Raw genomic sequence first — 25,708 nt, forward strand, 5'->3', positions numbered from 1 at the left:
GAATAGAGGAAATAAGTAAAAGGCAGCCTCTATATTCCCAGTGTGACGTGTAGGGTTTGGTAGAAGCTTAAAGATCCCCTAGTTCAGCTTCCTTACTTTAGGTATAATAAACCTTGGCCCAGTGAACTCACCCCAAGAAAGAGCCAAGATAAGCAGCCCGCTGGGCTCCAGAGGACATAAGGATGATGCTCTGAACCAACCATAACAGAAGTTTTCTTAAACAACCACTGCTGGACAGGCTGTTATAATTTGGAGTTGGTAGGTGAGCCACCCCTCAAATCCCAAAACTCAGGAAGAAAATCAGAGGCATCAGCTAGTGAGGAACTCCTGCAAATAAGCCCCATAAGAGAGATTTTTGTATCAAGGTAAAAATAAGCCTATAGTCTTAAATACATTTTTTTCAATCTATAGGATTTATTTTTTGTGTTGGGAATATGAAAACATTGCCAAAAGCTGCTGCTGAGCACATTAATGTAAGACTAACTAAATAAAACCATGAGTTCTGAAGGAGAGACATAAAAACACACACACATAAATACAAACTAGTTAACAAGTGATGCATGCTGTGTATTAATAGGTAAGACAGACACGCATTCAATGATGACAAGATGAAAGAAGAAAAGATGTGAAGGAGATTAATTTGAATAAAATCTAAAGTATGAAGTCTGGGTCCTATGTGCTATGGAAGTATTTTGTTGGTGTGCAAGTATGTCAAGACCAAAAATATATCATAAATTTTGGAATGATTCACATTTTTAAGACTTGTACTATAATTATTATCTTCATCTAAAAAATACTTGACTAAAAAGACATTTTTTAAAGAAATGTATACATACACAGAGCTTCTTATTAGTATTGGATTTCCAATAACTATTTTGTGATATTGTTAAAATCAGTTAATCATTTGAATTTACCATGTTTTATTTTGCATTTTTGGGTTGAATTAGATTTCTAATGTATTATCCAGGTCTAAATTTAGGGTAGAAGATTAATATGAGTAGAACTATAAAGGTGTTGTGAATATTTTTAATAAAGCCAATGCTGTGGACTTTCCTAGAACTTAAAAAATAATTTAAATGACCAGAATGAGTGAATTTAGAAAATAATGTCATAATACTGTCTCACATTTGATCCTTTGATTATTTTACTTCATTCAAACTCCACATTATCTCAGGTCCTTCTCACTTTGAATAGTGATGAGAATGTTATGTTTCAAATACTATGGCTGTAATTACTTTTTTCCTTAGCCCAGCACATTATGAATGTCAGTGCCATTCAAAGCCTGTTTTAATTTTATATATTAAACTAGAGGCCTGATGCACAAAGATTCATGCATGGGAGGGGGTCCCTCAGACTGGCCTGCACCCTCTTGCAATCCGGGACCCCTCGGGGAATGTCGACTGCCGGTTTAGAGGTTAGAAAGAAACGAAAGAAACTTTGTGAGAGAAAAAACCAAAACAAAACAGAGGCCACTCCAGCAAGGGTGGGTTCTGAGGAGCTAGTATTAACTTTCTATGTGAAGATTCACCAGGCCAGGGAAGATGGAAGGAAGGAGTGAGTGTGTGTGTGTGTGTGTGTGTGTGTGTGTGTGTGTGTGTGAGAGAGAGAGAGAGAGAGAGAGAGAGAGAGACCCCCCAAAGACTCCAGACTCTTATGTTCTAAAGCACTTTGCTTTCCCCATGTTTATCGCATGTCTAAGCACAAACCATTGTGTACTTCAAGCAACATGTATTAGGAAAGGAGAATGCAGGCTTAAAGCAAAGGGTGGGGGTGTCAGAAGTGAGTATCTACCCTCATCCTCTCAGCTAAAGCTCCCCGGGGGCCTGTCTCTTTGCAAATCCCCAGCTAAAGCTCCTCGGGGGCCTGTCTCTTTGCAAATCCACATTTATCTCTTGGCATGAGGGAGGTAGGGAGTGCAGCATTGTCCTGGGAGGGGAAGGTCACAGGGACTGCACCCATGGTGCTCGCCCCAAGTTTCATTTCCTTACCCTCCCAGGTCACTTTCCACCCCACCACTGATCCTGTTAATGGGGTCGAAGGTCTGCAGCTAGATGCCTCCAGGCAGAGAGCACACTGTGGGCTGGGTGGTCCAGCTCTGAGGCCCCTGCATCCATACCCAACCCCCACCAGCTTCCACCCTGCGGCACAATGGACTCAATCTGACTGGGTGTGGGGAAAGATTGGGTGGCTCCATGGGCTGCTCTCCCCTCTCCAGCCAGGCTTGGCTTCCTGGGTCGCTGGGGTGACCCAACATGTCAAGCCTTCCTGCCAGCTCTCTGGCAGGCTCCGTGGCTCCAGCCCACGCTGCCATCTTTGTTGTGTCAATTTGCATATTCCCTCCTTATTGGCTGTGGGTGCTGCCATCTTTATTGAAAAGTGACAGTTAATTTGCATATTATTCTTTTATTATATAGGATTTAAGTATTGATGTGTATATTCTCTGATTGCATATAGGTGAATATTGCAATGAGGGAAGTGCACATGGCGCTCTTCAGATTCAATTTTATTTAGTCTAAGCAGGGAGTCTTTGATTATATCTTTTAAAGTGTACACAGTGTTTATGCTGCTTATGAAGAGTAAACTAAGGCTTGGAGGGAATTGGAACAAGAGGTGGGGGAAATAATCCTTTAAAAGCTGTGAGGAACTTGGGCAGTAAAGAGGAGAGATGGTATAAGAATACAAGTATAAGCTATGGAGTAAAATAAACCTAGGTTTCAATCCAGGTTCTACCACTTATTCATGGAATGTTCTTGACTGGTGTCTGGAACTCATTGTTTCTCCATTCCTCCATTTGTAGAGAAGGTAAAAATAGTTCCTACCATAAAGGTATGGGGATTAAATTAGGTGCCTCATGTAGAACACAGCCAAGTGCTGGTATATGGAAAGTACTATTCCAGGTTCTGCACGTACATTGAGTGCCAACTATAAAGAGAAGAGATGCATAAAATGTTTCTGATACTTCAATGCCCACTAAGCCTACATGAACTCAATATTATAAATGATTATTTTCTGAAAAAAGGTAAAGTGTATATTTTTATAGGGTAATGAGTTGAAGTTTAATCAACTCAATGTAGTCTAGAACTGAATTAAACATGACCTTTGAAGTGTTTTTATTCTTTTCTTCACCTCTATATATGTACTAGCACTTTCTTCAATCACATCCTACCCTCATTTCAGCACCTTTTTATTCAACAACTTACCTACTTACAATTCTGTTTCTTGGGTAAGTTATGAGCTATGGTCCATTTATTTCCCCCCAAAATTATTATGTGTGTTTTTTTAAATTCTTTATCTTCTGGATGCTTTATCTCACTTGAAAGTTATATCTGCATCAATCCTGTCTAATACAAAACAAATAAACTGTTGATTCTTTAACTTTTTTAAGCTAGTGTTCACATTTTCTAACTCCTCAACCTACTCTTAATTACTAGAGAGAATAATATAGTTCACAGTTGATGCTTCACTTCTCCTCACATTTACTCCTCAACTGATTGCGTTTTGTCTACTGTGCTCATGAATCCATAGAAACTCCCTGATGAAAGACACCAGGAATCTCTGAAATGCAATTTCCAATGAATAATTTTTATTTTTTGGTCTTTCTTCACTTGCTTTGAAACATTGATTATTCATTCCCAGATATTCCCTATCTTTTTGACTCCCATGAAGTCACACTCACATGATTATGATTCTATTTCTTTTTCTCTGATGATCTCATCTGTAAGTGCTATTTGGGTTTTGTTTTTATTCTTACCTCCTTAGTTAAGTCTATTCCTAACTATCTTAATTTTTTTGTTGCAGTGGTAAATGGGATTGTGTGTTCTAGTTTCCCTTTCTGAGAATTCATTATTGGAGTAAAAAAAAATGCCATTGATTTCTGAGTGTTAAATTTGTATCCTGCTACATTGCTGAATTCATTTATTAACTTTTGTAGGTTTTTGGTGGAGTCTTTAGGGTTTTCTATATATAATATTGTGTCATCTGAAAATAACGACAATTTAACTTCTTCCTTTCTAACGTGAATGTCTTCTATGTTTTCTTATTCACTGAAGACTTCTAGTACTATGTAGAATAAGAGTGGTGAAAGCGGACAGCCCTGTCTTGTTCCTCTTTATAGGGGAAATTTTTTTAATTTTTTTTCCCACTGAGTATGATGTTTTTGAAGGTTTGTTATATATGGCCTTTATTATGGAGAGGAATGATCCCTCTATTCAACTTTGCTGAGAGTTTTTATCAAAAATGGTTGTTAGATTTTGTCAAATGCTTTTTCTGTATCTATTAATGTGATCATGTGATATTTTGTCTTTCAACTTGTGAATGTGATGTATCACAGTTATTGATTTTTGAATACTGTACCAGCCTTGCATCCCTGGAATAAATCCCACTTCATTATGCTGTATGATCTTAACAAAAGCCTGGGTCCAGATGACTTTACAGGGTGTTTTACCAAACATTCAAAGAATAATTAACACCTATCCTCTCAAACTATTCAAAAAAATCCAAGAGTAAGGAATACTTCCAATCTCTTTATAGGAGGCCAACATTATCCAAATTCCAAATCTAGGTAAAGACACTAAAAAGAGAGAAAATTACAGGCCAATATCCCAAATGAACATAGATGCTAAAATCTTCAACAAAATATTAGCAAATGAGATTCAACAATATGTTAAAAAGATCGTACACCATGACCAAGTAGGATTTATTCTGGGGATGCAAGGCTAATAAAATGTTTTTATTCTTCAAGCTTAAATATCAGTGCCATTAAGAGATTTTGTTGTCATTCAGATATCTGTACTGCACAAAAAAATATCTAAGTCTACAAATACCTAAGTTCACTTTACATTTTAACTACCATGAATATAGTTCTGAGATTATTGTAATATCTTCAGTCCAGAATTTGGTCTTAAACAATATAGGCATTCACCTTCAGGGAAAACTTCATGCAGATGTCCCAAAAACATCTCACCTCAAATGTTTAAAATTTAATTTCTTTTTTTTCCCCTGAACCTTCATGGGCTTTTACATTTTTTAAATTAATGAAATTTGTATCCACTTAGTTTATAAAATCTAGAAATACTTTCAATCTTGACTCCTCTTTAAGACTTCACATCCAATTAATCACCAATGGCTTCTTATGCTATCTCTTAAACATTTATCAAACTTATCTCCTCCTATCTATTTCTCCTACCACAGTACTGGTTTAATCTCTCACTTTTTCTTATGGTAATATTGCAATAGCCTTCTGTCTAAACATTCTGCTTTCCATCACATATCTTTTAAATTTATTTCCACAAATGTGTCAGTGTGTGCTCTATTCAATACATACTTGAAAATATCACTCACTCCGTTCAAAAGCCTCCAAAGATTCCCTGCCACCTACAGCAATGATTTCCATACTTTGTTTGAATAGTTGTAGATTTTAAAAGAGAAATATCATATAGTGTTTGATATATAAACACATATTTCTAGTAATTTAAAATTTAAAACTATAACTCTTGGTTTACATAGAAAAGCAGTTCCTGACAAGTGTGATAAAAATCAAACACCATCCAGTAGTTCTTTCCTCTTTACTGAGAACTTGTGTATGCTTTGCTTCTTTGCTTGATCCTGACATGAACTCTATGAAGTGAGAAGAACAAGTATATTTACATTTCAACTTTATGGGTGATGATACTAATGAGAGATTAAACACTCACTCAAGTTTGTCTGACAATATTAGACTATTTTAATAAGAAAAATACCAGTCTTTAAAAGCTAATAGTATAGTTAGAAAAACAGAAATTTAACAAAAATGAATTGTCATAAATGATGACTAAAAGTAAATATAAAATGGTACAGGAACTCTGATAATGGAACACTAAACCCTAATGGGTTGGTGAGAATCAAGAAAAGCAATTATAGAAAGTAGCCTGGCAAACAAATCAGGAATAACATTCCAGATAGAAGAAATGGCAAAAATAAAGATGCAGAATTAATAAAAGTAAGGGTGGATTCAAGATTTAGTGAAAAGCCTGCTGTGAAATAAGGAAAAAATATGTGGAAATTGTTTAAACTACTTTACAGGGAAGAAAGAATTGTATAAAGGTAACAGGTAGGTTGAGACTTGTTTGGCAATGCCATACTGAGTTTGGACTTTGGACTATAGATAATAGGGAACATAGCTTGGACAAAACTAATACTAGTAAGTAACTGGACTATGGGAATTGATAGAACTTGTATAGAATTGTGTAAATATATACTAGTAGATTCAATGGAAATTAGCTAGTACAGTTTGTTAGCACACATGGTGAGAGAAATTGGAGTCAAGAATTACATAAAATTTCATATTGGGGCAAATATAGATATTAGACTGTCATCCAACTTAGAAATGAACTTGTCAATGGAGAACAAATGATTAAGATTTGGAATGTAAGTTGATATGTTGAAGGATCTGGTAGAGAAATAGAAATGATGAACTAAAAACAGAATCAAGCCTAGAATTAAAGATTTGGAAACAATCAAATTTGAAGTTTGTAGTTAAAGTCAAAGAAGTAGATAAAACCACATAGTTAACTTGTGAAAAGAAGACTAAGGGTAAGTTTAGAAACAATAAAAAGCTTTAAAACAGAAAATAAATCCATTTACAGCTGGAGAATAATATACAAATGGAAAATCAGGTGAGTCAAATAATGGACTTGAGATAAAAAGTTGAAAGAAGGAAGGTGTGCTAAATATTAAAGAAATGACATAAATTAGGGGTTAGGGAAACAAATTTTACACTATATCCTTGATAGACTTTTCTTATCAATGTTTCTTTTTCTAGAATGTCCTTACTGTTATTGCCAATTGGCAGACACACAATATTGTTTACAATATATTAAATTATTCAAGAATGCTTTGTTTCAATCTATCAATGAATTATTTTAAACAAAAGCACTGTAATATGGTTAATGGTGCTTTATTTCACTCTCTTCATCTACAGATAGGAGCTATTATTAAAATCTATCACTCATAGTTAATGTAATAGCAGCAAAAACCTTTTAACTTTTAATTCCATTAGATTAAACTCCATGAGATTAAGGACTCTGTTGCATTATTGCAGCACCTATCATGTGGTAGATGTTAAAAACAAGGCACTAAAAATGAAAGAATGATGTGGTAAGAGATAGCTGAAGAAATAAGAGAAAGATGGGGATTACACTAGAGAATAAGACATATATGGATAATTTAATATTGGTTTGCTACTGAATAATTGAAATTTCAATAAAAACCTCACTAACTATAACTCCCAATTTATGTTTTTATGGGATCACTTAATTTGAGGCTGGCTGATATTTTACCTTTGCACTAATTATGAAGTTTTGTTTTGCTAAGTAAACTAATAAAATTATTTTAAGAAGTTTGTTTAAAATGATTTTGAAGCAAACTTTTTAAGCACTTCAAACTTAATTATTAAATAGAAATGAATGCCAGAAATTATTCATGTCATATTTTCACTAAGGTTAGTTTAAAGATATCACTATTTTGAAAAATAAACATATCTAAATGCAATCTGTACACTATTTCTCATAGGATAATAAATAAGGTTTTTTTAAAATTTCTTTATTGATTAAGGTATTACATATGTGTCCTTATTCCCCCCATTACCCTCCACCTCCCCCAATCATGCCCTCACCCCCCTGTTGTCTGTGTCCATTGGTTAGGCTTATATGCATGCATACACATCTTTTGGTTGATCTCTCCTCCTTACCTCCCCTACCTTCCCTCTAAGGTTGGACGGTCTGATTGATGTTTCTCTGTCTCTGGGTCTGTTTTTATAATAATGAACATAAACTGATGAACAAAAGCAGATAAATAAGGTTTTTGAATTTTCTTTATTTCAGCATCCCACCTACCATAATCACCATCCTCATCATCATTATTAAAAAATTTATTGTTTTTAGCCACATCACGAGTGCTGGTAACATAATATCTCCCATGTTTCAGGCATGGATAGTTGACCACATCTCTGTGAAATATATATTATTCAAATTTCTTAGATTCAGTAACTAATCATTTGAAGATTAAGATGACAATTATTAAGTGGCAAAACAAAAATTTTAACCTATGTTTATGTTGATTGATCAAAATACTTCCAAAAATCCAGTTGCTAAACAAAATGAAGTTTATTAGACCTATTGCAGTAAGGAAGAATACCACCTGTACTGAGTGCATTGGTTTACAAGCGTTGCCATAAAAAGTCACCATAGATTGAATGACTCTTACACAGATATGTATCATTTTGATATTTCAAAGTGTTTTCAGGGTTGGTTCCTTTTGAGGGTTAAGAAAGGAAATCTGTTCCAAGCTTCTTGCCTAGCTTTCATGGTAAATATTAAAAAGTGAAATACTAGCTGGAACTAGATGGAGTTTTTGAAAAAATAGTTTTAGATTGCCAGGTAAAATGAGGAAAAAAAACCCATTAAACAATTTTGATAAATAAGATGTTAGTTATGATAGGTAAGCTGTTTGGTTGATTTATGGTCTCCTCACAAAGTGAATATATGCTGGAGCAAACAGCTGAATTACTCTTGTTTTATTTCAGTATTGCTCAAAATAGGGGGTGAAGAGTATGCCTGATCACAGAATTATTTAATATATAGGATTTGCAGTTATGTTCTCAACTGTATGACTTCAGAGCTTATCCACTACATCATCCTAACTTTCCTTTCCACCATTGTTATACCCCAAAGCAGTCTGTTATGCTGTAGGGTTGCTCTAATCAATAGCTCCTACAGAATTCAGCTTAATTTGTTACACTGTTTTGGTCATTGTTGGTGTTGATTGTATTGAATGCTTCTTCTCCATGTTAGCCCTCAGAAAGATCATCTATCTATCTATCTATCTATCTATCTATCATCTATCTATCTATCATCTACCTATCTATCTATCATCTATCTATTAATCAGATCATATATACATACATATATCCTTTCTTAAGTTTTCTATTTTTTAGACAAATAACCCTAATTACTTCAGGTTTTTAAGTAAGAGCTATATTTATATCTTAGTCTATTTGGCTTGCTATAACAAAATATCACAGACTGAGTGGTTTATAAACAACATAAGTTTATTTCTCACAGTCCTAGAGACTGGAAGTCTAAGATCATGGTGCCAGCATGGTCAGGTGAGGGCCCTGTTTCAGGTTACAGATTTCTTATTATATCTTTACTAGAGGCCCAGTGCATGAAAATTCGTGTACTCAGGGGGGTCCCTCAGCCCGGCCTGCGCCCTCTTGCAGTCTGGGAGCCCTCTGGGGATGTTCACCTGACAGATTAGGCCTGCTCCTGCAGGGATTGGGCCTAAACTTACAGTCAGACATCCCGCTCGGGGGCCCTTGGGGGATGTCCTACTAATGGTTTAGGCCCGCTCACTGGCAGCAGGCCTAAACCATTAGTGGGACATCTTTAGCGCTGCTGCAGAGGCAGGAGAGGCTCCTGCCACCACTGCTGCACTAGCCAGCCATGAGCTGGCTTCTGGCTGAGAAGTGCTCCCCCTGTGGAAGTGCACTGACCGCCAGGGGTCAGCTCCTGCATTGAGCGTCTGCCCCCTGGTGGTTAGTGGGCATCATAGCGACCAGTTGTTTCTGGTTGTTCTGCTGTTAGGGTCAATTTACATATTATTCTTTTATTATATAGGACAAGGATCAAGGGGCTAGGGAGCTCTGTGGAGCCTCTTTTAGAAGGGCACTAATCCCGATAGTAAGGCAAAAACACTCATGTCCCATCTCTTAATATCATTACTTTGGAAATTAGGTTTTCAGCGTATGAATTTTTTTTTTGGGGGGGGGCATACATATTCATGCCACATAGGTCTCCTTGCATCTTGAAATTTGTCTACATCTGCAAGTATAAAATGACTAATTACTGTTTTCCTGATTCATTTAAACCATATACCACTAAGGTTCTGATATCACGTTAGCACTTTACTGATAGTCTATAAAGCCATAAGACCATTCTACCAAAAATGTATCTTATTAAGTCTTTTGGAGTGAGTTTTTAAATTATTAAAATATTATGTATACTTTTGTGGCCTATCTTTTTGGTAATCATGTTGATTAAAAATATCCCATTCTACCAAACTTAAAACAAAATTTAATGTATTAAAATAGAAAAAAATGATTTCAGACTTGGATCTTATAGTCAAGGTATTGTGTTCTATATATGTCTGTATGAAAAAACAAAAACAAAAAACAGGAAAAACTGCAAAAACTGCAAAGAATTGTCTCATATGAGTAAAATTAAGCATTATTTTATAGATATAAATAATGTCAAATGTCATAGGGTTCTACTCATTTTAATTTAAAAAAAATATGTGATTGATTAATCAGATAAGTAGAATGAAGTCCAACAATCAACAGAAACCTTAAAGCAATTTAGAGTCCTTTTGAATCTTTAAAGAAAATCCAATAAGCACTTGAAAAACAAAATCAATGAAGAGTTTTAAATGTTTTATTCTGCTTTCCACAGGATCCCAGTTTTCTCTCCGAGGCCCTTTTCCCTAAAGGTGCAACAAAAATTGAAGAAATGGATCCTTTTTTCAAACTTCATGAAACGATTACCAAGGTAGGGGAGGAATGCATTCATGAGCAGGTTGGGAAAGCTTTGTTCTTTTTTTTTTTTTTTTTTTTGGTAGATGGAGGAAGGGAAAATAACCAATCCAGAGAAAGCTATATACTTTTTATTTGTAGTATGTACTGGAAAGGATTTCAAGTGTCTCCTATTATTTCACTAACATGATAAGCAAAATCAAGATCATACGACCAATAACTGAAGATTTGTTTATAAAATCAATCTTTAATATAATAATTAGGTTTTATCCTTAATTTGATAGTAGATTTGTGGTATATTCTCAAGCATAGCTCTGCATTTTAGATTAAGAAAAATACAAAATGAATCTTTGAATTTCTCTATCTTCAAAGTTTTGTTTCAATATTGAAGGAAATTCGTTGTTTGAGGTAATTCTTAGATGCAGTAAGAATTTTTCAAAAGGCTCCTTTCTTTAATAATAAAGATAGATTGTGTTTATAATGAATGTAATTACTGTAAGGTTATCATTACCAGTTTTTCCTGTATAATAGTTTATAGGTAGGAGAAAGTATATAATATGGAGAAAATTAAATTCTATAGTATGAAGCAAATACATTTTTTATTGTGATGAAAAACATACAACATACAATTTTCCATCTTTTTAAAAAAATTATAGTTCACATTCAATATTATTCTGTATTAGTTTCAGGTGCACAACACAGTGGTTAGACAATCATATACTTTACAGAGTGGTCCTCCTGATATTTCAAGTACCACCCACCCCAGCCCATACATCGCTATTACAGTATTATTCCCCCCCATTCACCTCTCCCTTACCACTCCCATCTCCCAGCACATGCCCTCACCACCCCGCCCTAGTGTCTGTGGCCATTAGTAATGCTTATATGCATGCGTACAAGTCCTTTGGTTGATCTCTTACCCCTTCCCTCCCCTGCCTTCCCTTAAATTCTACAGTATGGAGCAAATAAATTTAATGCCTGACATCATATAACATAATAAGAATTTTACACCAATTGTTTGTTTAACCTTTCATTTACCAACTGTTTAACCTGTCATAATCTGTCTTTTGGGGATAAAGTTTGTAGAGAATATTGGAATTTAAAACATTTAAAATAATCTATATTTATATATGCTCACTTGAAAGATTGATGACTCATTCTTAAATCTTCTTAGTAAGATTTTTCAAGACTGTTTTCCTTCTTTAGAAAAAAAAAAGGAAGCAAATAGATATAATGAACTAAACTCAGAGTGGCAACAGAATGAGTTCCAACGTCAAGGCTAGCATTCTAGATTTATCTCTAACATTTAAAAGCTGTGCACACTGCCCTGACTGGTTTGGCTCAGTGGATAGAGCATCAGCCTGCGGACTGAAGGGTCCCAGGTTCGATTCTGGTCAAGGGCATGTACCTTGGTTGTGGGCACAACCTCAGTAGGAGGTGTGCAGGAGGCAGCTGATTGATGTTTCTCTCTCATTGATGTTTCTAACTCTCTATCTCTCTCCCTTCCTCTCTGTAAAAAATCAATGAAATATATATTTTAAAAAATAATAAAAATAAAATAAAAGTTGTGCACATTTATTTTTTTTCTCAACTTTTGCAATAAGAGGTCTTTGGATCACATTTTACTTAAAAATTTCCCAAGTTCAAAATAATTGCATCTTAACTACCTATATAACACTTTATTTGGATTACAGCAAGAAAAGTCAGGAGAGATGATAGATAGATAGAAAGGTAGATAGATAGATAGATGATAGAGTATTATATCTATGTTTATTTTGATAAGCATGTCTATATATACTTATATATACACATTAAATGGTAATTGTATCTATACTAAAACAATATATTAAATAAATGTTGGAAGACTTCTATGTCTATGAAAAATTAAAACCTGTTCAGGTGCAGAAGTAAGAATTCAGGGACATTTTTTATGACCATTTATAATTTTCCAAAGTTGATTCTGTGTCCCCAGTCATCATGTATTCCTTTGGCAACTCCTGTTGCAGACACAGGCTAATAGAAAATATTGTGCTTCAGAATTTTAATCTTACTTCACCAATAAGAAAACATGTGGAACCATAAAAAGGTCTATTTAATAGATACTTCATTTTAAAGTGAAAATTTCTTTGATCACGAACAAAATAAAAGTATAAACATAGAGGGGTTGAATAGAACATGTATTAGGTAACATGGAACTTGGATTTCAGTTCTATCTTGACTACCAACTAGCTATATTATTTAGTATAAATTTATTTTATTTTATTTTTTTACATAAAAAAGGAGTATAAGTCATAATGGTTTTCCTTTCTAGGATTCTGTGAGGTTGGAAATATTATGTATAGATTTTCTCTAGAAATGCAATATGTATTAATTGGGTATAATTTTTAAAATATTAAAAATGCTAGGCCCTGCCCGGTGTGGTTCAGTTGGTTGAGCATCAACCTATGCATCAAAAGATTGCCAGTTTAATTCTCAGTTAGGGCCCATGCTATAAGTTCGATCCCCAGTAAGTGGCAGGCAGAAGGCAGCCAATCGATGTTTCTTTCTCACATCTATATCTCTCTCTCTCTCTCCCTCTCCCTTTCTCTCTCTTTAAAAAAATCAATAAAAATAGTAAAAATGCTAGTTTTATAGAGATCATGTATCATAGAAATGTGTACTTGAAACCTGTGTAACCTTATTAACCAATGATACCCCAATAAATGTAATTAAAAAGAAAGAATAGAGGGGAAAAAAACCTCTAAAACTTAGCTCCAGAAAAAAATGCTAGTTCTAAAGTCTTCAAATTTTCAAATTAGTCCCTTACCTACATTTTCAGAATTTTGGTTTTACTTTAAAGAAGAAAAAATAAAAAGAGTAACAGAACAATTTAGACAAGAAATCACTAAGCTAATTAAAGGCTGAGAATATAATGATAAATTAATGTGTACAAATGGAGCATAAAATTTAATTTGTGAAGTTCTTTAGAATATTTCTTTCAATAAGGATAATAGTGGTATTATTACAGTATATCACCTGTTTAGTACACTTCTGAGCCACCTAGTATTCTGATATTATGCAAATAATACTGGACTTTGAATAACAAGTCCCATCTAGTACAACTTCTGCCACTGTCAACTATTTTAAAATGTTTTGGAACATGAAAAACACTTTGTAAAATGATAAAGCACAAATATTATTGATATTATACCAATATGGTAATATTGATAAATTAGAATTATACCAATACTAAAATATTTCAAAAAATCAGAAATATTTTAAATAATTTTATAATTCTTTCAGTAGATGTTATAATTGGATACACAACATCATAAAACTATTACATATTTTATATAATCTAATTAAATAAATAAAACAAATACATACATGTAATATAAATATGTATTCATGTAATACAATCCACTATCTTTCCCAACTAACTTTACATTCTAGACCTTTTGTTATATTTCACAAATATGATTAATGCTAAATTAAATTATAACTTCAAAGTATTAGAAAGTTAATAATTTGTCATTGGTACCTTTCTGAAGTAAAAAATAAACAGATACATCATACTGATACATGGAATGTGAGCTATGAGTTCTTGTCCTTGAAAGTTGTTTTCCAATGTTGTCCTGGAGTTCTTTTAAAAAATATTTTTTACAAAGTGTAAATTTATCTTGGCATTTGTCTTTTTGATATAAAGCATGGAACCTAAGAAAGTAATGAATGAGACTCAATATTGATTTCAAAAGGCAATTTATCATGGCTTCAATGACAGTGAGATGGTACCATATGAAGTTGCCAGAGGGCGCCACATGCAGCATCAATGTTGAAGTGCCTCCTTATCCTCTATAATTACCTTAAGAAATAGCATTTGTTTTTTTAATTATCATAGAAGCCAACCTAATTCCTTTAAAGGTTAAACATGAATAAAATACCAATATAAATCTTAGATGCTTAATCCTTTAATAAGTGAGTAAGAATCACCATGGATTTATGGTTTGAAATAGGCTTATTTCTCCTTCTATACTAAGGAATTTTCTAGTTATGTTTTAAAATCTTCAACATTTAGATCATAAATTGTTATTAGTTATCTAATCATTCTGATAGCCTGCCATAAGCCAAGGATAATTCAAAACACTTGAAATACAAAAACAATTAATACACAGGAGTAGGTTCATGCCAGTAAACAGGTGAGCAAATCATTTCACTATAATGTGCTAAAAATGTCATAGTAATGTGGATAAAGTGTGGGAGGAAAGAAGATGGAGCTTTTGCCTATGCCTAGGGGAATTGAAGAATTTATGAGAGGTGACATTTGAGAAATATAAGCGATTTTAACTTTATTTTAATGTCAATGAGTTTTCTTGGAGAAATCCTTAAAGAGCTTGTTGGTGGTAGTGTGTGAAAAATGATGATGTGTGTTTTGGAAAATAGACGACAGGTTTCAGGGACGTTTTTTAAGATTGAATGACAGAATATGGGATTTACTGGGTACAGAATATAAAGCAGACTGAAGAATAAAAGATAGTTTCAATAATTCTATCTTGAGCAGAGTTTATATTATTTTAATATATATTTTTACTAGAGGCCCAATGCATGAAACTCATGCACTTGCGGGGGAGGGTCGTCCCTCAGCCTAGCCTGCACCCTCTCACAGTCTGGGACCACTCAGGGGATGTCCGACTGCAGACTAAGGCCAGATCCCCTTGGGCCTAAGTGTGCAGTCGGACATCCCTCTCACAATCCAGGATCCCTGGCTCCTGGTTACCGCCTACCTCCTCCTTCCTTACCACTTGACTTGCTGCTCTTTATCACTGCACCACTGCTGAGCTCGCCATTCATGAGCCCAGCTCTGGCTGAGCGGCCACTCCCCCTGTGGGAGTGCACTGACCACCAGGGGGTAGCTCCTGCATTGAGCGTCTGCCCCAGGTGGTCAGTGCACATCATAGCGACCAGTCATTCTGGTCATTCTGCCATAATGGTCCCTTAGGCTTTTATTATTATAGATTGATTTCAGAGAGGAAGGGAGAGGGAGAGAGAGAGATAGAAACATCAACGATGAGAAAGAATTATTGATTGGCTGCCTCCTGCATGGGGATTGATCATGTACCCTGATTGGGAATAGAACTGTGACCTCCTGGTTCTTAGGTCGACACTCCACACTGAGCCACTCTGGCTGGACAGAGTTGATATTTTTGAATTAACCAAATTAGGGGCTGTCTTGGAGAAAGTGTTAAAGAGTTTGACATTGAACATGTAGATATTTGGATGCTACAGAGCATCATACATCAAGGAGATGGTTGGATACAGGAGGTTAGCACTCAGAAAGAAGTAGGGCCTAGAAATGCATTATCTGATATAATAACACTTGTCACATGTGGATTCAAATTACATTTAAAAAAATAAATACACTTAAAATTTTATTTCCCTATTCTCATTAGCCACAATTTATATGCTTAGTGACAACATATGGCTAGTGGCTACTGCATTGGATGACACAAATTATAGAACATTTTCATCATCAATGATGGAGATAATGTTACCCTGGCAACACTTATGCCCAAGAGGACGAGCTAAAAGGAAGGGGAATACCCAGATCAAAGTGATTCAGGTAATACACAGGAAAAGAATATTATCAAAAGAAGAAAATGTTCAAAAATATATTCACCCACCACTTCACACCCATTTGTTTGTCTATCAACAAACAAAACAAAACAGAAAATAGCAAGTGCTTGGAGGGTATGGAAAAATTGGAACACTTGTGTACTATTGGCGGGAATGCAAAATGGTATAGCTACTGTGGAAAACAGTATAGAGGTTCCTAAAAATAACAAACAGAGAATTACCATATAATAGACCAATTATATTTCTGAGTATATGCCCCATAAAATTGAAAATGGGGTTTCAAAGATATATTGGTATACACATGTTGATAGCAGCATTATTCAGAACAGCTAAAATGTGGCAGCAACCCAAATGTTCAAACATGGGTGAATGGAATAGCCAAATATGGTATATCCAAACAACGGAATATTATTCAGCCTTAAAACAGAAATTCTGACATATGTACAACATGATGAAACTTGAAGACACAATGCTAAGTGAAATAAGTCAACTATAAAAAGACATATGCTGTAGAATTCCACATATATGAAGTACTTAGAGTAATAAAAATCATGCAGACAGAAAATAGAATTGTGGTTGCCAGGTGTTATGGGGTGGGTAGACTGGGGATTTATTGTTAAATGGACATAGAGATTCTGTTTTAAAATGAGAAAAATGTTATGAAGATCAATGATGGTGGTGATGGTTAACATTATGAATGTATTTAGTACCATTGAACTGTATACATAACAATGGTTAAGATGGTAAATTTTACATTATGTGCATTTGATAAAATAAAATATTGAGGGAAAAGTATATTCACCCAATCAGCAGCTCTTTTACTATAAGTTTTGAGCCAATTATTTTGAATTGTAAAATTATTTTTATCTTTATCCCTGATCCTCAGTTTTTTGCTATTCTATACAGTATAAGTGGCTTCACATGGCTTATTACCCAGTTCTTTGTTCCATTTTTATAGATATATTATCCTGTGTTTATTTTATATGTTTTTGAATTTAATATATTTTGTTAGCATTTTCTGGCTGAAATTTTGCCATAATAGACATTCAACAAATGAGGACTGATAAGTTGTATTTTAAACAAAACAAAACACTAAAGCTATATTTAGAAGGATAGGACTTTAAAATTAAAAGTGAATATGAAAGGCTTGGGTGGCAGAGGAAAGAAACTATCATATAGCTAGAGGCCCAGTGCATGAATTCATGCACCGGTGGGGTCCCTTGGCCTGGCTTGTGGGGATCTTGCCAAACCTGGCTCTCTGACATCCCCCGAGGGGTCCCAGATTGTGAGAGGGCACAGGCCAGACCGAGGGACGCCACCAGTGCAGGATCGGGGCTGGGGAGGGATGGCGGGAGTGCTCCAGGGCAGGGCCAGGGAGGGACTGCAGGAGGGCTCCAGGGTATATCTGGCCCATCTCACCCAGTCCTGATCAGCCAGACTCCAACAGCAAGCTAACCTACCAGTAGGAGGGTCTACCCCCTGGTGGTCAGTGTGCATCATAGCAACTGGTTGAATGGTTGAATGGATGGTTGTACACTTAGCATATTAGGCTTTTATTATATAGGATTGGGTAAATAGTTACTTTTCTTCTGAAAGCCCAACTGCTCTATATTGTATTTTTAAATCTGAGTATGAATGGTGCATTCAGTAAAACAAAATGTTCCTTATACATGTGGTACCATGGAAACCAGCAAATTACTTAATTCTGCTTGTGAGCTTGCTCAAAAAATATCAGTTTATTAATTCTTTCATTGTTTTCCCCACCTTAAGAAATATTTTTTTAATTTAATTAGTATAAGATATACAATATTAATATGTTTATTTTACATCAGTGTTCTGGATATTGGCAATTCTAATGGGTGTATAGTGGTATCATTGTTGTTTTAGTTTGCAGTTCCCTAATAACATATGATGTGGAGCTACTTTTCATCCTTGCCATCTGTATATCTTTTTGGCAAGGTGTCTTTTATCCATTTTTTAAAATTGGGTTGTGTGTTTTCTTACATTGAGTTTCAGAAGTTCTTTGTGTATTTTGAATAACAATTCTTTATCAGATGTGCATTTTTAAGATATTTTCTTTCATTTTATGCTGTGCCTCTTTATTTCCTTAACAGTGTCTTTTGTAGAGAAGAATAAATTTAAATTTTAACGAAGGTCAGTTTATTAATTTTTTCTTTCACGGATTGTGTCTTTGGTGTTGTACTAAAACATCACCAAACCTAAGGTCACCTAAATTTTCATACATGTACTTTTTCTTACAATGCCCATCTGTTCTTGCATGCTTGTCTGCTTTATCCATTGGAGCCAATAGCCTATTAATCATAGTTGTTTAAATTCCCAGTCTGGTAATTCCAACATCCCTGTCATGTCTGGTCTGATGCTTGTGATGCTTGTTCAGTGTCTTGAATTTGTGTATTTTTGCCCTTTAGGTATGCCTTGTGTATTTTGTTTGTTTGTTTGTTTTGTTTTGTTTAGTTTTTTTGTTTTGTTTTGTTTTTGTTTTTTTGATAGCCAGATATATTATATGGGTAAAAGAATCTGCTGTAAATTGGCCTTTAGTAATGTTATGGTAAGGTGTGGGGATGGGGAAGTATTTTATTGTTCTGTGATTAGGTCTCAGCCTTTTGGTGAGCCTGTGCCCTATGCTGTGAATTTCACTAATGCTTCTCAGTTCTTGTGGTTTTTGTTTTTATTCTCTCTTGGGTATAGGATGGCTGGAGGGAGCTGGAAGTTGTGCATTTCTCTTTCCTCGCCCATGTTGGAGTTGAGTACTTCCCTTTGGTTAGGTCAAGTAGATTCTGATAAAAACCCAGCTGTTTAGGCTCTATTAAATAATGCCTCCAGGCTTTGTTAAGAACAGAATGTTCTGGAATATGTAAAATGGCTCCATTTTTCCTCCTCTGTGTGGGGAGCACAAGAGGCTTTTTCTCTGATATTCACTGTGAGAACCCGGTAGAGCTCCTGGAGATTAAGCTCCCAAAAGTGTGGGTTCCTCAGATGATTGGGTCCCCTGGATATTTTAATTCTCAGAGTTGTTCCAGTCAGCCTCCAGTAATTCATCAGTTACAGTTCAGCTTTTCTTACCCTGGCATTGGTTCCTGCAGAGGTTACTCTGATAAATTGTGATGCTCTCTATCTACCTGTCTATCCAATTTTGGGGGTAGTAGTTTGCCCTGTGACCTCACTTCTCTGATGGACCTAAGAAGAATGGTCGATTTTCTTTTAGATTGTGCTTCTTTTTACTCTCTGTGACTTCTAAGCTCCTTACCTGCTGAACTGGAAAGAGGAAATCTTCAGTAATCATTTGACATGATTTCTTGAAAATTGATTTTTCAAATTCTTATATATTTCAGAAACAATATTAAACATTTTACAACATAATCTTTCAAAAAGCAAAAAATTACATTAAAATGATTGTTCCAATTACTTGTAGCTATTACATAGTATCTTTACAATCCATAGAAAGCTTTCTTTTGACTGTTTTCTACAAGAAAAAAGAAAGGCATTAGAGTCTGTCAGTTTTGAGTCAGCATTAAATGCTAAAGCATGAATTCTCTACAGGGTTAACATTAGTCACTTGTGTTTAATGACTCAAAAAATATTCTTCCTTTTTAAATATACTATTAAAGAAACATAGGAGATGGTACTCATTTTCCACCTCCTTACATCCAATCTCTGAAATGCTTAGTATGCAAAAGATTTATAACAACAGATCATATTGTAATTGATGAATTCGTTAATCCAATATTCTATTATTCCTGCACAGTTCTCTATATTGCACTTCTGATGTTCACTGAGACACTTGTGCCATTGTTTGAAGCAATCTGAGGAACATTTTTCTTTCTAGTAATATTAAAACTCCGAGTGGCAGTTAAATTATTATTAACACAACAGTGAAATTGAGTCTGTCAGAAACCTACTATTATTTTTCCCCTTTGGGAAAAAATGTGACTAGTAGGCATTGTTCATGGTGTCTTGTTCCTGTGTAACCATCTTCTATGGGTACACAATTCCCAAGACCAAGTGTACCTGTTCTAGTAAGATATCAGTAAAAGTAAAGAAAGTCTCAGCCCAATATAGGATCTCTGATTGTGAGTTTTATGTTATATTAATATATTTCTTAAAATATGTTTTTATGATTTCAGAGAGAGGAAGGGATATGGAGAGAGGAATAGAAACATCAATGATGAGAGATGGGGATAGAGTCCCCGGTCTGGGCATGTGCCCTGACTGGGAATCAAATAGCGACCTCCTGGTTCCTGGGTCGATGCTCAACCACTAAGCAACATGGGTCAGGCAATACGCTTTTATTTAGTGTAGGATTTTTGGAGAACATTATTCTTAAATTGATATAAATTTCTTCCTTTTTTATGTAATGTCATAATAGAGGCACTTTACTAAAATTATTTGGATATTACTCTATCCCATAGAGAAAATAGGAAGAATAACATGGTATTTATTCCCATTATATATGTGGAGAAAGTGTCACAATGAGATCAAGTTGCAGAAAACAGTATTTGCGTAAACCTAGAAATCAAGGTTAGTAATTCTTATATAGTTTGTACTTAGTAATGTAGTTATAACTCCTCTTACTTATAGCTATAAATGTTAACTCAATTATGGAGTGGTTTAAATAGAGACCGATGGTAGTGTCTTCAAAGATGAAAAACATTTAAATAATTCTAATTTTAACCATTTCAGTTAATATTAATTGCATTTGACTCACAGTCATTCTTTAGAGATGATTAACCAGGATCACTTTGATTAATAGTCATATTCTGCTATAATACTATTTTAAACACATGACTTGTGAAATATAAATCTGAAATTGTTTTAAATGTCATTATTAAAATATGTTTGTACTAGTTGTTGTAATATTAAGATTACTAGAGCATAGTAACTGAAAACAAATCATTGTACTCATTCTATAACTACAGAATAAAGAGGCAACTAAAATGTAGAATAATTTTATTTCTCTTAAGATATCATTCTCAGCTATAGCTTAGAAATACAGCTCAGAAGCCTTATATAACTAAAGAACAAAAGAGAAAAGACCAAATATATTTTGTTGAGTTTTCTGAATTTCAAAGGCATGTTGTATTCATGAGCTAATAGAATTTCTTGTGCAGTCTTTACATGCTTAGAAAAACTGGCTATAATTTCTATTCTGAGTGAGCAAATAGGAGTGTCTTCCAAGTATCTCTATTTAGCAAAGCAATTGCAATGATATTCTTTTATCTTATGTATGTGTACATTTGAGGTTATTCTCAAGCTCTGGATTTAAAACTTTTTATTGTTAAAAACACTCTTGAATTTTCTTTTGCTATATCAAATTATTGTTACTCAATGCAAAATGTCTCCCTAGAGATCTACATTTTATGTGTTCAAGACACGAGTTCAACCAGAAAATATCCCAAAGATGTACTTGCAATGCAGAGGTTGTACTTTGTAATAAAGAAGGTTGGTTAAAACTACTCAGGGGAGATGATGGGATATTAAAACCAACCTCTAAACTTTAAAAAGAAAATGTTATAGGTGTGTATTTTCTTCATAAATGTATAATTAAACTCAGTATCTTCATTTACTAAAATTGGAGATAGTGCTGACTATATTTTCTGTTGCCTGGAGAGATTTGGTTTATTGTTTTTCATTATACTACACAAATATAGTTTCTAAAGGCATGCCTTACACTACCAGTTTCTTTTGTTACTGCTTGTGTTTTTATTACTCAAAAGTGGATTATTACACAATGTAAGATTGTCCAAATTTGAGACTCGGTTTTAGAGAAGTTAATCGTCACAGTAGCCAGTTTGCTACAAGATGCTAAAACAGCTATTACTGCAGATTAAGATAGGAATAAGTAGAAAGGTTGTTATTCTCTGAGCATACATTTTTCTTTTACATTTGATAAAGACATTTTAACATGTGTGTGTTACAGAATATAAATATTATCTATATATAGAGAGAGGTAATATGCTAATTGGTCCTCACGGTGTCACAGTCACCACCGCTAAGGAGGAGGCTGCCTGCGCATGCGTGGTGGGGCATTGCTCCCAGAGACCAGGTGGAAGCCGGGAGGTGCCCGGATGAGGCCTGTGCCCAGGAAGGCGGGGGTGAGAGCCCATAGTGCCGCCCTCACCAGTCCTTCGCCACCCACCACTCGCACTCAGAGTGCCCCACCGCTCACCTGCCTGAGGAAGGAGCACAGCACAGCAGGCGGAAGGTTCCCAGGCTCTCCTTTGGCACCATGACGGGGTGGAGCTGCCATGTTGCTCCAGAGACAGGGCAGAAGTGGGGAGGCACCCGGAGGAGGCAGGGCCATTCTGAGGTGACTTGAGGGACTGAGGGCGGGGCTTGAAACAGCCAGAGAAGGCCAGAGGGTTGGGGGTGGGGGGCTGGCCCAGGCACACTGGAGCTCTGCATGGAGAGGTTCGGGTGTCAAGGTAGGGCGGTAGGTGGGTGGGCAGGCCACACGCTTTCGCGAACTGGGCTCCTAGTATTATATATCAGAATTGGAAGCTCTAGGATCACCTGTATCTAATATGACAATCTTTTACAAACAGTCAACCTGCTTCAGGAAGCATTCATATCTAATTCACAAAGCAGTCACCTCATCCCATAAAAAACATTTTTGGTGTTAAGTGAAATTTTTGTGCTCTAAATATAAGTCATTTTTTTCTTATTTCAGGGATCTTTCAATATTTTGAAATTTAATTTAAATGTTAACCCCTATTTTTTTTCTCATTTCAAACAAGAGATTCTTTGTCTTTTCAGACCAGTCTCAGATATTCTCAGGCGCTATAGAAGTATGGAGTCAAAGAGCAGAATAGTTAATGGATAACAGATTAGCTCCAGGTAGGCAGGTCAACTGTTTTTCCAAAAACATGCTCTTCAAACAAAGCCTCTGAATAATAAAAAAAGATTTAAAAGCCCCAGGCAATGGCCAGTTATTTAAAAATATCTACTATAACACAACAAACCAGAAAAATCAAGTCAGTCTTTTGGAGACTGTTGTAATGGACTTTGATCATGCTGCTTGAATCCCCTGGGTACTGTATGCACTGCCCTCATGAGTGAATATAAGTGAATATAAAAAAGTTCCCCTTAAACACACAAACACACACACACACACACACGCACACACACACACATGTCATGTGGCATAAACTAATCCATGGTACAAAATTTCAGTGTTAATCACTCTCAGAATTATTTATTCCTTGGAAAGCCCTAAATAATAGATGATATAGATAGATATAGATAGATGATATAGATATAGATATAGATATAGATATAGATATAGATATAGATATATAGATGTGTGTGTGTGTGTGTGTGTGTGTGTGTATTCTTTTCCAGAAAAACCTGAATTTCAATACTTAAAAAAAATCTTTGGACTTGTATATTTTGCCTCTGTCAGAGTGACATAAAAACTATTCAAAATTGCATATTTTTAAAAACATCTATTATAGTCAACATTTAAATTATGCAATGTCTCTCTTGAAAAGCTCACATAAAAATGGCATTTTAGGATAGAATCAATTTAATCCAAAAATATGAATAGTTTTATGATATTGAATTGAATTTTAGTAACTGATCAAGAATTAGATTTGAAGAAATCAAACAAAAATTTGTTTGAAATGTACTAGAAAAGCAATATTTATTTGCACTAAATTAAGGTTTATTTATTAATGTCTACTTAACCTCATTACACTTGAAATTAAAGTATCCTAAAACCATTTAGTGAATGTTCAGATAGTAACATTTTTGCATTTTGAAATAAAAAAGTAATGTACAATCATAATAATGAAACTGGATAAAATGGGTCCGAGGTCGCCTGTCATTACTTGAGCCAAATTAAGCAGAGATAGGGTTAAGTCATATATGAGTGTTTATTAAAAAAATGCAGGCTGTATAGGGAGAGCAGTAGGTCACCCTGAAAAGATGATCTCCCACCTCCTCCTAGCCTGCAGATTATAGGGGGATAAGGAAGAAAGGGTGCATGCAAGGGGGAAGGGGGCCAGGAAAATGGCGGCAGGGTCCATGGTCTGTGTGTCTCCTTCCAAGATCTTGAAATCCAGTAACAAGTTAGTTAATTTTCAATGATGTTAAAACCCAGCTCTGGCCAGTTCAATGGGCAGCATTTCTGAGACAAACTCCCAGAGGGGCTCAGGGTCCAGGCACAGCAACCAAATCAAAGTGCATAATGCCCTTTGTTTCATCTCAAAATATATATTTTCTTTTCTGAGCTATGGACCCATCTGCCTGCAGTCTTTCATCTTTTTACAGCTCTGTTTTTCTTGCAGCACATCCTCCAGTTTCCTAGGGTCTGTAAGAAAAAACTCTTATCTATAGTTAGTAGGGTGAATAATCATTAAACAACTATAGTCCTATTCCTATGAGGTACCCCCTCCTTTCAATTATGTTACCCAATTCATCAAGAGAGAGAATTATGCTTGGCCAGTGTGTCTCAGTGGCTGAGCATTGACCTATGAGGCAGGAGGTTGCAATTCCATTCCCAGTCAGGGTTGTGGGCTCAATCTCCAACATAGGGTGTGCGTGCAAGAGGCAGCTGATCAGTGATTCTCTGTCATAATTCTCTCTCTCTCTCTCTCTCTCTCTCTCTCTCTCTCTCTCTCTCTCTCTGTCTCTCTCTTTCTCCTTCTCCCTTCCTCTCTGAAATCAATAAAAATATATCATTTTTTAGAAAGCAAAGAAGGGGGTAAACTGTTTTAAAGATATTTCCTTCAAACGTGAAATAAGTGCAAATTAGTTGGAATGCTTTTGTTTGCTGTTTATTAGAGACCAACATACAAACTTGTTTAATAAAAACTAAGGAATTCTATGTCACTCACGTAACTGAAAACTCTAGAAGCGGCATTCTCCAGGAGTGGCTCAAACACAGCCCAGGGCTCCATACCTGTAATCCCCTCAGTCCTCCCCTCCTCCCAGTTGGACTTGTAACCAGTGGAATGCCTCCAAAATGGAAAAATGCTGCCAGGGGCTACTGGAAGGATATCTGTGTATAATTCTGTCAAAGCAAAGAGATTTGATGCTGAGATCTAGAAAACCCCAGCAAAATGACTACCCCTTCTTATTATTCTGAATTGGTCTCAAGCTTAATTGGTATCATTCTTGTGACCAGGGAAATAGCCGTGTTAATTAGATTACACCTGGTTTGCCTAAACTGATCACTGTGGAAAAGGAGTTAAAGTTAGCCTAATTAACTTAGTTCGATCTTTCTTTCCCTTGGAACTGGAGTCAATCCCATTCATAATATGTGGCTGGTGCAAAATAGTATAAATTGTAGAGTAGCAGTGTTTCAGAGACAACCACCATATCTGCTAGCAATTATAACAATGTTTTTGTCCACAAATAAGAATCAGTATTTTGGAAAAGGCAAAGCCAGTGCTAAACAATGGAGGAATTTCTGTTCATACGTTGCTATGTACCCTGCTATGTCCAGTCATTACACCCACCTGAAAGGGAACAGGAGATGGGGGAAAAAAGAGTGAAATACAGGTAGGAAGTATT

The 25,708-nt window shown here is 35.3% G+C and overlaps 1 protein-coding gene across 1 annotated transcript in view; it reads left to right on the forward strand.

Annotated features, from left to right (window-relative positions):
- NAALADL2 (N-acetylated alpha-linked acidic dipeptidase like 2) overlaps positions 1–25,708 on the forward strand; it is a 1,041,900-nt gene that overhangs the window by 891,597 nt on the left and 124,595 nt on the right. The window contains 1 exon segment of the mRNA XM_023760057.1: positions 10,485–10,580. Coding sequence (XP_023615825.1) covers positions 10,485–10,580 — 96 coding nt within the window.

This window comes from Myotis lucifugus, unplaced genomic scaffold, assembly GCF_000147115.1.
Source record: "Myotis lucifugus unplaced genomic scaffold, Myoluc2.0 scaffold_170, whole genome shotgun sequence".
Lineage (NCBI taxonomy): Eukaryota > Metazoa > Chordata > Mammalia > Chiroptera > Vespertilionidae > Myotis > Myotis lucifugus.